This window comes from Desmodus rotundus, chromosome 10 (genome assembly GCF_022682495.2).
Source record: "Desmodus rotundus isolate HL8 chromosome 10, HLdesRot8A.1, whole genome shotgun sequence".
In the NCBI taxonomy this organism is placed as follows: domain Eukaryota; kingdom Metazoa; phylum Chordata; class Mammalia; order Chiroptera; family Phyllostomidae; genus Desmodus; species Desmodus rotundus.
In genome coordinates, this window is record NC_071396.1 from 76,349,019 (window position 1) to 76,365,565 (window position 16,547).

Below are 16,547 nucleotides of genomic sequence, written 5' to 3' on the forward strand. Positions count from 1 at the left end.
ATTACTTGCCAGAATGGTGAGCCAGCCAGGACAGAACCTGAGGTTCTATCTCACAGCCCTTTTTTACTAGGCAGCTTCCTTTAACTTCGCTTTGTCATGTAAATCCACTGGCCCAGGAAAGGTGACTCGATTAAGTCCCCCAATTTCCTGGGCTTCGCTGCTCTCCCTGAGGTGCACTCAGATGAGGTGACAGGTGTGGAGACAAATGGGCACAATAGCCTTGCCTTTGCCAGCCCCGTGGGCCTTGTCACACAGCAAGAGGGGAATAAATAACTCAAATGTTCCTCTGGGCTCAGGCAATCATTTAAATGGGATTCCATCCTCAGCTGCCAGGTGGGGATGAGACAGTCCTTCAGACCCCTCCCCCGTGGGTCCTGGATGGAACTGGTTGAAAGCTTACATGTTACTGTCTGTTTGAGGGAAGCCGCTAACAGTCAGGCCACTGAAAATCAGCTCACAGTAGGAGCAAAGAGACCCTCATTTCACCAGAGAGCATGGGAGGTCTGCTGTCTCTGAAATGTTTCCAGGACAAAGGAAACTTTGTGCAGGCTCCAGAATGGGCTTGGCCTTCCCTGGGGTTTGCTGCCCAGTGCAGAAGACCCGGGAGCAGCCTGAGCAACTGGGGGTGAGCAAACTGCCCTGGGCCCTGTGAGAGGCTGCCCTGGGGCAGAGGGGGCACCTAGCTCCTCTGGTTTGCTTAAAGCCCACAGCACTGGTGGGGATGGCAGGGGCAGGGTGGGGGGCAGTAAGGGGGTGGGCAATGCTCACAGACAACCCAGCACTTGGGGAGGAACCAGGGCAGATGGGCTGTGAAGATGACTTTGGATTCTTGGCTTGGCAGTGGTGAGCTTGGGGAGGTTTCCTGTCCTTCCATTCAGGGTGCGAAAAGTCGATGACATAATGTGTGGGAGGCACTTGTGCCCTGTCTGGAGCATCACAGGCACCCACAAATGTTCTTTGCCATCCCAGTATTCAAATCACACCCCAGGCTGGCCCAGCTTACCTCCTGGCCTCTCACAAGCAGTGGCTTTGCCACTCTGTGGTCATGGCCTGACTTCCCCACGTCCACCTCTGCTCGCTCGGGTCCCCTCTCCACTCTCCTGGGCAGGACAGACCACCACGGGAGCTGAGAGGCAGGGCTGCATGGTCCGATGGCCTCCTTCAAACCCTCCTACCCCTTCTAACTGGCCAAGGACCTCAGGGAAGCCCTCCCCTTCCGTCTGCCGTCTCCTCCTCAAGCGAGGCCAACAATTCGTCCTCTGGAAGGTCCTGGTGAGGATTAAGTGAGACGCACAGGAGAGAAGCGGCACTTTGGGCAACACTGCACGGCCCACAGCAAGCTCACCGCTGGCAGGGACTTCCCTCCCGGCGTTTCCCCGGGCACCTGTCATGTGTGTCATGCCCTTGGAATTGACCAGGAGGCCCATTTTAAAGTCTGCACGTCACCTGTCCCACACGAGACTAAGGTCATCCCACAGGCAGGGCTAAGCCTTCTATGACCGGCCAATGTCTGCCCAGGGCCGATTCGTTACCTGGTTAACCTGACCTCCTCCTCTTGGAAGTGGTGGGGAGAGAGGGTAACACGTTCTTCTTGTGGGGATCACTGGCTTCACCCTGTGTCCCCCAGTGAGGTTCTTAACCCGGAATCCACGCCCCTAGAGGCCCAACAGACTTCGGGGGGAATAAATCCCCTCAACTACACGCTACGTTCTGTGTGTGAGAGACACTGTGTGTTTTGGAAAAGAAATTCCTTACCTCTCATCAGATGCTCAGAAGAGCCTGCATTTCTCTTCTTGGCTTTATTTTCTTAAAAGCATAAATCCCATCATTTACAGTATTTGTTTATTGTGTCTCTACTCCTAGAAAGTCAGCTTCAAGAGCACTTCCCTTGGCCATGGTTCTATGTGCAGAGCCCCAAATGGAGTCTAGCACACAGTCGGTTCTCCTCAGCATCTTTAAAATGAATGAATAAGTGAGGTACTCTGACCCTAAGGTACAGACCCTGCCCTGAAACTGGGCTCTGGGCAAGCCCCGGCCAGCCTGTGGGCCCCTCCTCCTCAGGGCAGGCCCAGGGCTGGCGGCTGGCTGGACTGGTTCTCCTGGAGCAAGGGGCTCTTCAGGGCAAGGGCTCAGAGTGCTCTGAGGGACCACATTCAAGGGCCTCTGCTCTATTGCCCATTGCTGTGTGACAGTTTCCCCGAAAGCTAGCGGCTTAGACAATTTCATTCTATTTCATGATTTTGTGGACAGGAATTCATGTGAGCCCTGCTTGGCCGGGTGACGCTTCCATCTCCCACGGCCCTGACTGAGGTCACTTGATGGCTCTCAGCTGCTGGATGGGCTGCTTCTGAGGGTCCAGGGGAGCTTCCCTCACAGGCGTGGTGACCTAGGGGGGTAGCCAGAAGGCTGGGCTCAGCAGGGATGGCCTCCTGGAGCGCCTGAACCCTGGTCTCTCCCGCATGGCAGCCTCGGGGGAGTCAGACTTTTGCAAGGCGGCTTGGAGTTCCCAGAGGCTCTTCCAGAAAACCAAGGCAGATGCAACAAGGCTGCTTTTGATGGCCTTGGAAGTCATGTAGCTTTTACCACATCCTATTGGCAACAAGCAAATCACAGAGCCAGCCCAGATTCGAGAGGCAGGGACAGGAACTACACAGGGGCATGAACACAGTTGGGGTGAGGTGGAAGCACGTCTGGGGAGAAGCCACCACAGCCTCCCTCTGTGCTGGGCGGCAGGACCCAGCCTCAAGTAAAGGGTGCTGAAAGGGCCGGGAGAAGCCCAAGAGCCTCACACCTTTGACTGGCTTTCTCTGGAAAAGGGATCAAAGGACCAGTGATACCTAAAAGTCTCAACCACTTGAACCTCCAGCTGATTCCATATTCTATTTCAATACTTTGTCCCAGGCAACAGCTCAAGAAAGATGCCACGTCCCAAGCATTATTAACCACATACTGTGTTCTTACATACGTACCGTTTCACCCAGATGTGTGACTACTTCCTTTTGGGGACGTTCAGACCCAGCGAAGAAACAGGTCTCCCCTCCTGGCACTGCTGCCCAGGCTCCTTCAACCTCAACCCCTCAGCCCTCTGACCGGGCCGATCCCTGGGACACCGGGCCTGCGAGCTCCACGGGGGCTGGCTGTTCTGCAAGCATTTGGAGTGACAGTTCAGGTGACAGCAGTGCCATTCCCAACTGCGGGCAGCGCGGTCTTAGCCACAACCCGAGGGAGGGCCCAGGCCACTCTGGGAAGGCAGCTGAGGCTCAGGTCACTGACCTTTCGGCAAAGGGAGGGAAGGTGGCCTCCAGGAGAAAAGTCACCAACGGCCTCGCAGATGAGAGAACTTCACGTGGAAGCACTTACTGCAGAACTGACCACCCCCTGTGAAACATGGGGGCCTTCACTTCTTCTTAACATAACTCTCTAAAGTGAACATGCGTAATCAGAAAGAGTGGGTTCGAGTCCTAGCTGGGTCACCCTGGAAAAGTTACGAAAACTCTCTGGATCTCCTCGGTAAAGTGGAAATGTTGTCTGCCCTGGCGTTGGAAAGAATCAGTGCCGAGATGCATCAGAAGTTCCCAGCACAGCACTTGGGACATAACGAGAATCAGTAACGAACTTAGAAGTTATTACTGGTTGGTAACCCAGCACTACATCCAGCCCCGCTTCCTCTGCCACTCCCCTGGGCCGGTGCAGAAGCCCTGCTCTAGATGAGCGCTGTCCAACAGAAATACCGTGTGAGCCAAACGTATAAATTAAAGTTTTGTCGTAGCCTCATTAAAAAAGGTACAAAGAAACAGAAAAACCTAATTTTGGTGATATATGTTATTTTACCCCGTATATCAAAAATATTATTTCTATATGTAATCTGTATGAAAATTAGTATATTTTACATCCTTTTCTAAACTAAAGCTTCCAAATTGGTGTGTACTTACATGTACAACACATCTGGATTTGGACCCGCTCCACTTTCAGTGCTCAGAGGCCACACTTGGCCCTGCTGCACAGCGCAGTCTAGAGGGAGGAGCTGGGTGGCCCCCCCACTGAGAGGGGAGTGGCCTGGATGTTGGTAGAAGTCTGGGCCCGTGTTTAAGATGTGAGGCCTCCCTCCCCAAGGATGACAACCTTTTCCACAATACCCTCCTGCTGGGGTGAAGGCGAAGAGAAAGGCAAATTACCAATAAGTAAAAAAATAAATGGTTTATTTTTCTTATATCCATAGCAGATTAATGACAACACACAATCGTACAGAACCTTGCCTCTCTCAACAGAAAGCACACTCTTTATTTCTACAAATGAAAAAGCAAAATACCTGGCTTGGACTTGCAGCCAACGAGGCCTCAGGGAATCAGGACCCAGAGAGGACATGTCCAAAGGGACCATTTCAGGTGACCAGGAGTGCGGGGGTGGCCTGGAGATTGCCCATCCAGGGGCCCTGAGGCCCCGAGAGCTCTGGAAGGTGACAGCAACAGGGCTGCAATGCCCAGGGCGAGCCCCCAGTTTTGCAGACCTCTGGGCTCACCACCCATTCGGAGCTGAGCATGTGAGCTTGGGCATAACAGGTGGCGGCTGAAGAAAAAAGCCCAAGAAGAGGTAGAAGTTGAAGGAAACAGGATGAAATATGGAAGAAAAATCTTATTTATCTTCTGCCTCTTGCTGATGTCAACATAAAAACAATGGGGCTCTGGAATATGATTTTTAAAACATCAAACAAACAAAAACAAGAGAAGCAACAATAACGACAGCAACAAAAAACCCTGGCTAGAGATTCTTTAACAGAAATGCCCACAACTTTTCCAAGTGTCGGAGGTCAGTCCTGCTGGAAGCAGGGGGCTGAGCTTGTGAACGGCACATGGGTCCTTTCAGCCTTAGGAATGTCCAGTCGCATAACGGCCACCACGTGCCACACATGGAAAAGAGCTGGCCTCAGTTACAGAGAGGGTCTTGTGGGAGCAAAAGGACAAGGAAAGTTCTAAACCCAAACTTTCTATTTGCTCCTCAATCTATAGGAAGTTTGACATCCCAGGTGCCGAGCGAAAGGAAACTGAAACTCTCTATGTGCAAAGATCGTTCTGGAGATCTTTACCTAAATGGCGAGCAGAGACCAGGAAAGGACAAGGAAACGAATTTGACGTATGCAAATTCCAGATATACAAATCCATTTCTACGTGTTTCGTTTTCTCTTCTTTTCTCTACGCGTTGGAAAAAACATGTGGAAGGAATGGCTGCTGACTGAGCTGACCCTGCTCTTCACAGGGCAGAGGGTGGACCAGGCTCACTTCCCAGGCACTGGGGGGCCTCTCCATCGACGACTCGGGTGGGGCGTCCAACTCCAGGGCCCAGCCCCTGCCTGGAGAAGACTCGCTGGAGTTCATTATCGCCTACATCTCAAAGTGACCAAAAGTGACACCTGGCAGAGTAGTAAAGTATTCAAAAACCCTGCTCTGAAGAGAAGTATTTGGAGTCAAACGTTATTTTCTTAAACCCCCACTGTGTTCACAATCCAATAACCATTTCGTGCAAATTCATTTCTTTTGATTCTCATAGAGGCAAGGTTTAGAGTTTTAATCCGTCCTGAAAAATACACTTCAGTGTTCAATGATTTGCAACTTACTCTAAGATATTGGGAATCACTAAATGGGTTAAAAGCTTTAAGGAATATAAATATAAATGTGCACATATCCATATGTTAAAGGGCTGTTTCTGGTTTCACCTGCCCAAGGAGGGCATCGGCAGTGCTTATGAACCCTATTCCCTCTGGTGATCATTTAGTATCCAGTTAACTGAATGGTAGGCAAAAAAAAAAAGTGTGCAGAACTTCATACCGCACAACACATCAGAACACACGGCCACAGAAAGGCTTCAGCACTCGCTCTAGAGTAATGGAGTCCTTGCTGGCTTCGCACTCCACCGAGTGGGAGCCCTCTGGAGGAATGCGCGTGACTGAGTGGGTGAGGGGTCTAGACAAGCCAGCATGAGAGCAAGGAAAGGACCCCCAGGAGGCTCCCAAGATGTAAAAACACAAAACAAAACAAAAAATGCAACCACATACCTTGGGCTGCTGCCGCAGAGGGAAAGCAGTGTTTGTTGAAGGGTGTTTAATGAGGAGGCCTACACGTCAGTTGAGGTGAGTGGAGCCAGCCCCCTGCCAGGGGCAATCCTGCTTTTGTTGCTGCACAGCTGGGAACAGCATGGCTCAAGTGAACCTCTCAAAGAAGGAAGACAACACAGTCCCTTCTCCGTGGCGGCCCAGAGACCCTCAGAAAGTTCCTGACGCGGTGAGAAGCAGTGGTCTCTCCATCCTTGCTTTCTTCTTTCTAACACATTTAGCAAGGACCTCTGCAGCTTGGGGCTGTCTTCTCCTGTGGGCAGCCGGTGGCTCTCCTTTTCCTGCGGTCATCTTTAGGTGCCCTTCCGCTCTGAGAACACCAGCAAGGCCTCTCCAAGTCCACCGAGCAGGAGGCTGCAAAAGCATCAGGAGGTCAGCTTTCCACTCCCTAGATCCAGGTGGCTGCCTGGCACCCACATGCAGCAAGGTGAGGGATTCCCCCTTGTTCTGCCACTGGGGCTCTCATCCCACTTCCAGGCCAGGCCCAGGAACTGCCAAAGCATCCAAAGTAAACCTCAGCCATGTGGAGAGAGGGGAGTGGGCTGCAAGGTGGGTTTTGATCCTTCCCTAGGGGAAGGAGGTGATGCGTCCACTCATCTGACCAGGGGGAGATGATGCACTTTGGTTTATGCTCTCTGTGCAAATATCAGAGGAGGGCTTTCCGCAGAGCAGCCTGGTGCCTTTTGTGAATGAGGGTTGAAGGCTATGAAATCATGCAGGTATCTATAATCACAGAATTAATAAGGTCACAATCTCTGAATCCCTCTGTTTAATTTAGATGAACTGAACATTTAAAGATGAAAATACTAATGAGGAACCATGAATTCCCCACCAGAGCAGAAATAAACACGGGCAGGGTTCAAAAATGAACAAGGGGTGGGAGAACTGAAGGCTGTGTGAAGACGAAGACTTGAATATTTTAACATGCCTAACATGTAATGCACTCAACGGTCTGGACATTGTCTATTTTAAACCTCTCAGCAGACAATCTGGTGGCTGTCTGAATTCCCTGTCATTCTTTCCAAAAAGCACTTCTGAGGACGGGGCGATCGGTAAAGGATTATGACGGAGAGGGGACCCCCCCAAGGATGAAATGCTATTGTTCAGAGGAGCCAAGGGCCCCATTAATTCTACCCTTTTCTTCCTTCTACCCACACACAACCCACATGCGCTCAGGCTATGACACTTTCATATTCTAACACCTGTCTGGGGTCCTGATTATATGAAACGCACACAGGCTGTGCACAGTATCTCTCCAGTGAGAGATGTCGCCTATGTGGGTGACTCTGACATATAGATGACTTGTGCCATGTACCACTTTTAGTACAGGAATGAACTAAGTGTGAGAATATAAAAACAATAAACTGGTTCAAATAATGGTGCAGGTGTTTATTAGCTGTGTAATCCCGTGCATGGTACTCAGCTTCAGTTTCCTCATCTGCACCACAGGAGAGATCAGGTCTACCAGTCTCTGTGAGGCTTAAAAGGATATACCCGAAGCAATCTACCCCTGTGCTTGGCCTATAATGGACAAGTAATAAAATATTATTTTCTAGTAGACCGCCCTCCCAGAGCAGCATCAGCCCTCACAGCTGGCTTCCCAACCTCTGCTTGAAGACTTCTAGTGAGGGGCAAAGCCAGCCTGTCCCACTGCTGAGCAGCTCTAGCCTTGGGATTCTAGCAACATCCACAGCCTTCCTGGTTGCAGAAGGCCACAGGTACATGGCTCCCCCCGCCACGAGGAGGCCCATTCTCATCTGACCCAATAGCTGCTTCTTACAACCTCACCTGTGAGTCCAAGTTCTGCTTTCTGGAGCAACAGAGAACAAACTCTACTCCTTCTGTCAACCCCACAGAGTAGGAAAATCCCCTGAACCACCAGCATCTCCTCTCCCTGGTGACTAATAGCCTCTGGGTGTGGGCAGAGTGTGGGTACTCAAGCTGGGCCCTGGGGGAGAGGGCTGGGAGGATGTCCCCCCACTCAGGCCAACAACTGGGATGGAAAGGATTGGGATGTGAGAGAGACGTATACCTAGTGCTTAAGCTCCAAGTCAGAATGTATTTTCCTTTTTCCTACAGAAATATCACAGCAACGGTAAGTCGATAAAATCTTTTTTTAATATATTTTCTTGATTATGCTATTACAGTTGTCCCATTTCCCCCCCTTCACTCCACTCCATCCTGCACACCCCCTCTCTCCCATGTTCCCCCTATAGTTCATGTCCATGTGTCATACATATAAGTTCTTTAGCTTCTACATTTCCTATACTATTCTTAACCCCCCCCCCCCGCCGTCTATTTTCTACCTACCATTTATGCTACTTATTCTCTGTACCTTTCCTCCCTCTCTCCCCCTCCCACTCCCCTGTTGATAACCCTCCATCTGATCTCCATTTCTGTGGTTCTGTTCCTGTTCTAGTTGTTTGCTTAGTTTGCTTTTGTTTTTGTTTTAGGTGTGGCTGTTAATAACTGTGAGTTTGCTGTCATTTTACTGTTTATATTTTTGATCTTCTTTTTCTTATATAAGTCCCTTTAACATTTCATATAATAAGGGCTTGGTGATGATCGATAAAATCTCTTTAACACACATTTAATTCACAATAATAATGTAGGTGAAGCTGGTGTGTACAGTGTGAACCGAATAAACTTCTGAGGACTTTCTTAGATCTACGATCATTGTTTATAGGGTTGTTTCTGTGCAAAGCTGGGGTCCAAGTTCCAAAAGACCATATTTTGAAACACGACGCATTTGTGCCTGTGCCTTGTCTAGTTCGGGACGCAGACGCTGGAGGATTTGTTCCTGTGAAGGGGGAGCCACAGGCTCACCTCAAAAGACCTGACTTTTCCTTTCAGGCAGGTCTGCCGTTCCCTTCAACACCCCTTAAAGGATGCACCCACCATGCACTGTTGTCTTAAACACCGGGGCAAGAGCAAAGTCGCTGTGACCTGAGGAAAGGGCTGCCCAGAGCTTTGGGTTTGGGAGAGTTTTACTTCTGCAAATGTGACAGGTGGGGGGGCTCCCTGTTTTCTACAGTTTCCACTAATCCTCCTTAGTCACCAGGGAAAAGAACAAGCTATCGCTGGCTCTCTGCTCCTTTTACTCCCCCAGCCCTAGAACATGCTGAAGTGTAATAATCTTGCATTTCATCCCTTTAGCTTAGCTATTTTCTGAAACACCGAAGCAGCTTAGTGGACGCTGAAATGAAAACAAATCTTGGTTCAGGTTACTGTGAGGAGAGCCAGGGAGGTGGGCTTTGATGTTGTTTTCTAAACAGCAGGAGAAGCTGACATGGGGTGCAGGAATCTTAATAGCATTATGACTATTTAAGTCAGAGCTTTACTGAGCTGTTTGCAAATCCTGTAATCCCCATCATTCCCAAAATGAACAAACTTCACGTAAAAGGCATAAACATCAGATTGCAGAGCATACCCAGCCAGAAATATTCATCACTTGCTTCTCTTCCAGGCGGTTATTTTCAGCGTCTCTCCAGTCCTCCTCTTTTCTCTCATCGGGAGCCAAAGGCCCCATCTCAATTTTACATTTATTTATTATTGTGGTTATTCAACAAATTCCAACCGAACCCACTAGACAGAGGACAGAGACTCTATCCTTTTCCCAGCTGTATGCCCAGCACTTAATGTAGCACCTGATGAATATTTACTCAATGAACGACGTGTGAATGAGAAAAACGGCTGTGTAATAAACCCGACAAGTTAGGGCGGGGGCTGGGGGGGCCACATGGCAAGCCTGACAAGCTCAGTGACCAAAAGTAACCACACAGGATGGTCTGATTCGTAACTGGACAAGTCATGGGGGTAGTCACGTCCCAGGTCTACAGCTTCCTTAGCAAAGGTCAACTTTAACTTAAGTGAGCTCTGTCCATTATTTTATGCATCTAGGATCACACACCTTTGAAATGTCAGAGTAATTTTCTTGTCTAGACCCCCTGAAGGCACAACCACTGGCACCAGAGCAGGAGACACAGTACCCCTCATTGTTATCTTGTTCCCCGCAAACCATCTCTGTGTGCCATAAATGTTAATTAACTATCCTATACCCACTAATGTAAAAGAAGTAGTTACTCCATTTTGCTTTTTATCTAATCCTGGAAACCTCCTCGAGTTACTTCCTCCTGCCTCCTTAATCTACCATCAGTTGATTTCAGGTGCCTTCCTTCTGTTTCCTCCTTGTGTTCTGATGCGTCAAAGGAACTGGGCACTGCCGTTCTCGGGGGCCTTGCCTCTGGCCCTTGAGATCCTGCTTCTGGGTGTGTCCTCAAAATTTGGCTCAAATAAACTCTCGTGAAACTTTTCTATAGGTTTGGATGTTCTTTTGTCGACGGGTGGAATTCTTATACTTGCTCTTCCTTCTCCCATCTATATTTCAAACTATTTTTGTTTTTTCCTCTTTTCCTCACCAAAATGTATTGGCCTAAAATAACGTGCCATTCCCTTGGGGTCGTACTGAGTGACAGTGCATAATCTGATGAATTACTCTTGAGAGGTAATAAGCAATACTTATTCAGAAGGCCCTTCTTAGCATTTTAAAGACGAGGTTGCACATTTTTAATTCAAATGGAAAGCTAAAATTTCAGATGCTGTGATCCCAGATGCGTTTTGCAGTGTGTCAGGGGAAGTTCCTTTTTGTCCCCTAAATTCATTCTTCCTATCAATGGTCTTGGGCAGTCTCTATGCAGTCGCCTAAAATTAAAGGTATACGACAACTTTACTCAAAGATGATATAGGATCATTTTGTAAAGACTCTTCTTGGTGTTAGGGAGGTTTGTGCTAGGATCAAGTTCGAGCAACCCTCAAATTGATAGCCCATGATCAATGGCAGGGTCGGATGAACGTCGGGCAAGGCTAGATTGATCGCGGAATCCTGGGAACACAGTGTTGTGTTTTGGTCATTCCTTTCTCTCCTTGTCCCTAAACCATCCCAAAGACAAGAGTGACTTTCTAGACTAAAAAGGATTCAAAGAGGAGGCTCCCACAACTCAAGTAGACAGGGAGCGGTGTCCCTACTCTACTTGACAGGGACACGGCTCACAGTTCAGAATTGTTTTCTTTTCGTTTGTTTGTGCTAAATCCTCCTTGCTGACATTTTGAAAGAGGAAATTCATATGGGTATATACCATAAAACCCTGTTGATTAAAAAATGAATCATTAAATATTAATCTAGAAATATAAATTCCTGGGCTTGCTAGAGCTTGTTTTTATAAAATTAAAAACAAGATCATTAGCTGGATACGAGCAGTTGTTTTTAATTAAAGATGTTAAAAGACCAAAATCAGGCACTTAAATTTATAATTTTTCTTGGGTATATATTTAGAAGGCTGGCCACTCTTTTATTCAGCGAGCACTTGGTACTTGGAGGAGACATGCAGAGGTGAATAAAACGCAGTCCGTCTCCTGGAGGTGTTCGTGGGGTCCTCCAGTGTCAGCCGGAGGCAGGAGCGGAGCAGCCTCCACCCATTCCAGCAACTGCTGCCTTGGGGATAAGTGCAGGCCCAACCTAACAGCTCTTCCACATTTTCAAAAGAAATCTGGAGATCTGGACTTTTATGGAGAAATCACCTGATTTCTAAATGTTGACCAATTAAAAGTTTGAAAGGCAAAACACAAGACGCAATAACTATCCAGGCAAACAAAACAGGCCCGCAGCCCTAAGCTCCCACGAGGCAGGGAGCAGCCCCACCCTGGCCCGGGGGCTGAGAGCTAGTCACCCAGTCTTGGCTTGAAAAACAGCCAGTCTACAGATAATGCAGACCAGCTCTGCGTAAGACAGAAAATCTGAAATACAGTCTGACACTCCTCTTCTGGTGGTTCAGTTTGTGGTTGGAAAATTCTTGGAGGCTGAAAACACGCCATCCTTAAACTCAAGAGTTCTCAAAAATCAGGAAATTCCAAAGTCAAGGTTCCTTTTGCAATAATCACACATTGCTGTTTCCTTGATTTGGGTGCACACAGCCTTTCTCTCTATTTTGGACGGGACATTCCATCAGGTTCACAGGATGTGACACAGCCCAGAGCCACGGCCTCTCACAGGCGGCTGCTGAGCGCTCAGACCCGGCATTCCCTCCCCACTGCAGCGCCATCTCACTCTCGCTTCTCACACTCAGTTCAACACCTGGGTTGCATTGGGTGTTTTTAGTTCATTCTGTAAAGCTGTTCAAAATGTGGGGGATGAAGGCTTATTTGTAAGAAAGAAAACTACTGTCAAGAATGTAAACTACCACTTATGAAGGTTAAGACACAGAAATTTGGGGAACAGTAGTTTCAAGAATGTACCACGGTATCTTCACAGTTGGGTTTTTGGACCCAACTGTGGGTCACTGCCCACCATCTGTGCCATGCCTTCCCAGAAGGACAGATGCAGAGGAAGAAGAGGGGAGCAGAGGATTAGCTCCCTGCCCCTCAGCCCCAGCTCTGCTTATAAATCACTATCTCACCATTAGCACCTCCTGCCCCTCCCTCCTTCTTTCCCTGCCTTCCTGGGGCCAGAGGAGCCAAATCTTCTTCTACCCACAGCCTAGCTAAGCCTCTCCCTTCTGCATAAGGTCCATTTTCAAGTCAGTTCCAAGGCCTTGGTCACCCCATGCTCTCTTCCCGATTCAGTCTTCACACCCATTGTGCATTCAAACAGTTACTATCCTGCCCCCACAAACTACCTTTATGACTTCTCCCTCCCCTGAAAACTCCATGAGGGTTGGGTGATGTCTTATGCTTCTTAATGACTTCACATACTTTGTGTAAAGAAGTCACTCAAATATTTTTAGCTGATTGATAGAATTATTGCTGATAGCATTAAAAGTCTAAGACAATGAGATCTTTTTCTTAAAAATGTTCTACTGGAATTCTTAGTCTACCGGGTCAACCCCTGAACAAGAAGCAGAGCTGTCTGGTCTTAGGTAACACTGCTTCTGTTTGCTGTAGGATTGTCTAGATGCTCTTTAGAGATGACCACACTGGTAGGAAGAGGAACATTTAGGTCAATATTTCTTCTACCTTCCTTATGACCCGCTTCTACCTGACACTATCTACAATGCCAGGAAATCCTTGGTGTTCCCCGAGTCAGTTCCAGAAGGGTTTATGGCAGGTTATGGGGTCTTGGACACATAGACTTCAGTTTGAATCCTGGTCCAACCACCTAGTAGCTATAAAATCTTGGAGAAAATCACTTAAATGTCTCTGAAGCTCAGCTTCTTCATTTTTAAAATGGGGAAAACTTTGAGGGTTGTTGTGAAACTCAATGAGATAATATTAATGCAAAAATATCTGACACATAGTAGTTGCTCAGTAAATGGTCAGTTAGTATTATTGAAAGGAAGTCAAGACCAGGAAGAGAAGAGAAGAGGAGCGTACGGACGTATTTCCTAATTTTTCTTTTTCTCCCATTTTTCTTCTTGGGGGAAATGCCCCCATTAGCGTCTCCCAAGACAGGATGAGAATCCTTTTTTCTGAATTCTGTAAGCCAAAAGATTCATTTCTGCCAGGCTGGGGTGGTTCAGATCTGGACCTGCTCTCAGGCAGGAAGGAAGATGAGCACCTACAGGCACCACAGGGGCAGTGATTTTTACTTTTATCCAAGAACAGTTCCTGATACATATTAGACCCTCAACAAGTATCCGTTTATCGAGTGAATGTCTTCCAGCTCAAAGCCACATGGGATACAGAGGGACTTCCTCATCATCGTATCCACAGAGCCTGGTCCTACCTCTCACTTGCCCTGCAGGAATCTGCTACTGATGTTTAAAAATAATCCTGCAGTTTCTGTGGCTGTGACACATGGTGCCAAGGGCTTATTCACGAGAAACCCTGGGAGCCCAGAGGCTGCCATGGACATACCAGGCCCCAGCGCCAGCCCCCACCACGCAGCACTGAGGTCCTTGAGTCAAACAGGTGACAATTCTGCAGGTCCAACTTGCAGACAAATGCAAACAAAGGGGGGGGTCAGCTCTCAGGACTGCACTGATCCCAATCGTGAAAAAAATACCAATTTTCTAAAATTATGCCTGATTTGAGCAAAGCTAAGCAACAATGTGCACTTTCTTTCCATAACACTGGTGGAGAAATGTAAAAACCAATTCTAAGACTTGTCTATACTTCAGTTTTGAAGTGCCTCTAGGGGGTGGGAGTTGCGGGGGAACCTGCCAAACAGTATCTCAAAACTGGAATGGAAACAAGCATTATCTTAAAGTGGCCCTAGGCTTGTTTTTCTTTCTAAAACCAAGGATAGGAGACAGTAAGCAGCCACAAAAATATGAATTACCCTCCACAATGTACTGCATTAGTGATTCAGGCCAGGCGGAAGCAGGCAGCCGTGGTCACAGGGGAAGGAAAGCTGCGTGTCTCCAGGCAAAGGGGCCTGCAAGCAGGGCAAAGACTCAGGGAGGGCTAAACCATCCCTGGATGACAAGGAAAGCACCATTCATTTGTTTTGGAGACAGTAGAGCCCACCTCATTGGCATACACATCCTTGAATCAAACACTGCATTTCTCTCACTGTTAAACCAAACAGTTACGACTTCTGGCAAATGGTGATAGTGGGAGTGGAAGACAGCAGCCCTCTACTTTCACTCAGAGCGTGTCTGCAATGTTTGAAACATCTCAGAAATAGCATGCATCACTGTACAGTTGAAAAACACAGTATATTCCCCCAAATGAAGCATGACTATCAAAAAGGGGAGCAAAGAGCAGTTTTCACACTTTTTGAACTCACTGTGACCCCCTCCTTGACCTCCCTCTCCCCTGCAGATGACAACCAACAGCCTTGGGAATGACGGCATCCACTGGTCTGCAATAACACTCTGGGGTAGATGGGTCTTAACTTGGTCCGCTCCTCAGTGAGCGGAGTCTGTGTAGAGAGTTCAGAGGTGAAACGCACCGGATGGCTTCACGCTGTGCCCAGTGTGGCTGTGACCACCTGGCCCTGCAGCAGAACCACAGGAGGCACGGGGCCCTAACAAGCTCGAAGGACCTATTGCCTCTGTCACAAAAGGGAGAGCTCTGAGGTCTGTTTTTATTTTTTTAATCCTCACCTGAGGATATGTTTGTATTGACTTTAGAGAGAGAGGAAGGGTGGGGTGAGAGAGAGAGAGAGAGAGAGAGAGAAACATCGATGTGACAGAGAAATGTCAATTGGTTCTCTTCCGTGCATGCCTTGACCAGGGATCGAACCCGTAACCTAGGTATGTGCCCTGACTGGAATTTGAACCTGCAACCTTTTGGTGTATTGGATAATGCTCCAACCAACTGAGCTACCAGTCAGGGTCTGTTTTTAAACAGGGTCTCCATGGTCTGTTTTTAAAGAACAAGACAAGGAGCTCCAGTTGGGCAATGGTGCCATGGCAGTCATGCATTCGAGCAGCTTCCACGCGTCCTTGGTACTAGTTGGCCAACTGCCCTTTGTGAGTCACAGGCTCTGAGGTTATGCTGCAGGGTCATGTGGCCTTTTCCAGGAGGTGTGACCTGAAGTTACTGTCACAGCCATCACATCTCTCTCCTGGGTATCCTCTCCACAGCCACTGCCCCATGCAGCTGCTTCAGCCATCCTTCTAAAGTGGCCACGTGCTCAAGTCAGCCCCCCTTGAATACCCTTCACCACTCTCTCCTGCATCCAGCATGGGGTACTAAGCAGACCACAAAAAGGAGAGCAACGGACAAGCAAGGTGGCAACTGTCGGAACTGCCAGGAAGGGAAGAAACAAGGCGATAGGAAGTAGCCGGGGGAATTTACACAGAACGTGGTCAGGGAAGGCCTTTCTGAGGTTGCCTGGTTGTACGGACCTGGAGGGTGAAAAGCTGGTGAACACCTGCAAAGCACTCCAGTTGGAGTGGATGAGTCCAAAGGCTCTGAGGTGGGCGTGTGTACACCACGGGCAAGGCACAGAAAGGCTCTCCCCTCTCCTGACCTCTGGACCAGTTTAGTTACCTACCCAGTGATATTTTGACTCTCAGGTGTAATGGGCACCTCAACCTTAATATATCCAACCCCACTCCTGATAACCCTCCACTCCCAAATTGCAAAACCCTGCACCTCACATATTATTCCCCATCTCAGTGAGGGGCAACTGCATTTTCCCACTGCTTGGGCCAAAAACATAGACGTCATCCCAGACTCCTCTTTTTCTCTCAGAACGTACTGCCTTCGCTCTCAGCACACTGCAGGCTCCCTACCGTTTCCATAGCTGTCATCCTGGTTGTAGCCGTCTTGCACCTAGATCACTGCCAGAGCCCTTATTTGGTCTTTCGGCTTCCTCGCGCCTGCTCTACAATTCAGCCCCGACATAGCAGACGGAGGGATGTGTGGCTCAGAATCCTCTAACCGCATCCCCCCTCGCTCAAGGTTAAGCCAAGCCCTCACAATGGCCTTTAAGGCCCCACAGGGTGAGCCGCCAACTACCTCTCTAGCTTCATCTCCTGCTACTCTCCCCCTTGTC

The 16,547-nt window shown here is 48.6% G+C and overlaps 1 protein-coding gene across 2 annotated transcripts in view; it reads right to left on the reverse strand.

Annotated features, from left to right (window-relative positions):
• Nucleotides 1-4,202: 4,202 nt before the first annotated feature.
• The window catches only part of TMEM241 (transmembrane protein 241), a 111,950-nt gene continuing 99,605 nt past the window's right edge, over nt 4,203-16,547 (reverse strand). For both annotated transcript variants that reach the window (XM_045187894.2, XM_024580533.3), the window contains one exon: nt 4,203-6,460. In XM_045187894.2, coding sequence (XP_045043829.2) covers nt 6,400-6,460 — 61 coding nt within the window. In that variant the 3' untranslated portion in view covers nt 4,203-6,399. The remainder of the gene's footprint in view (nt 6,461-16,547) is intronic.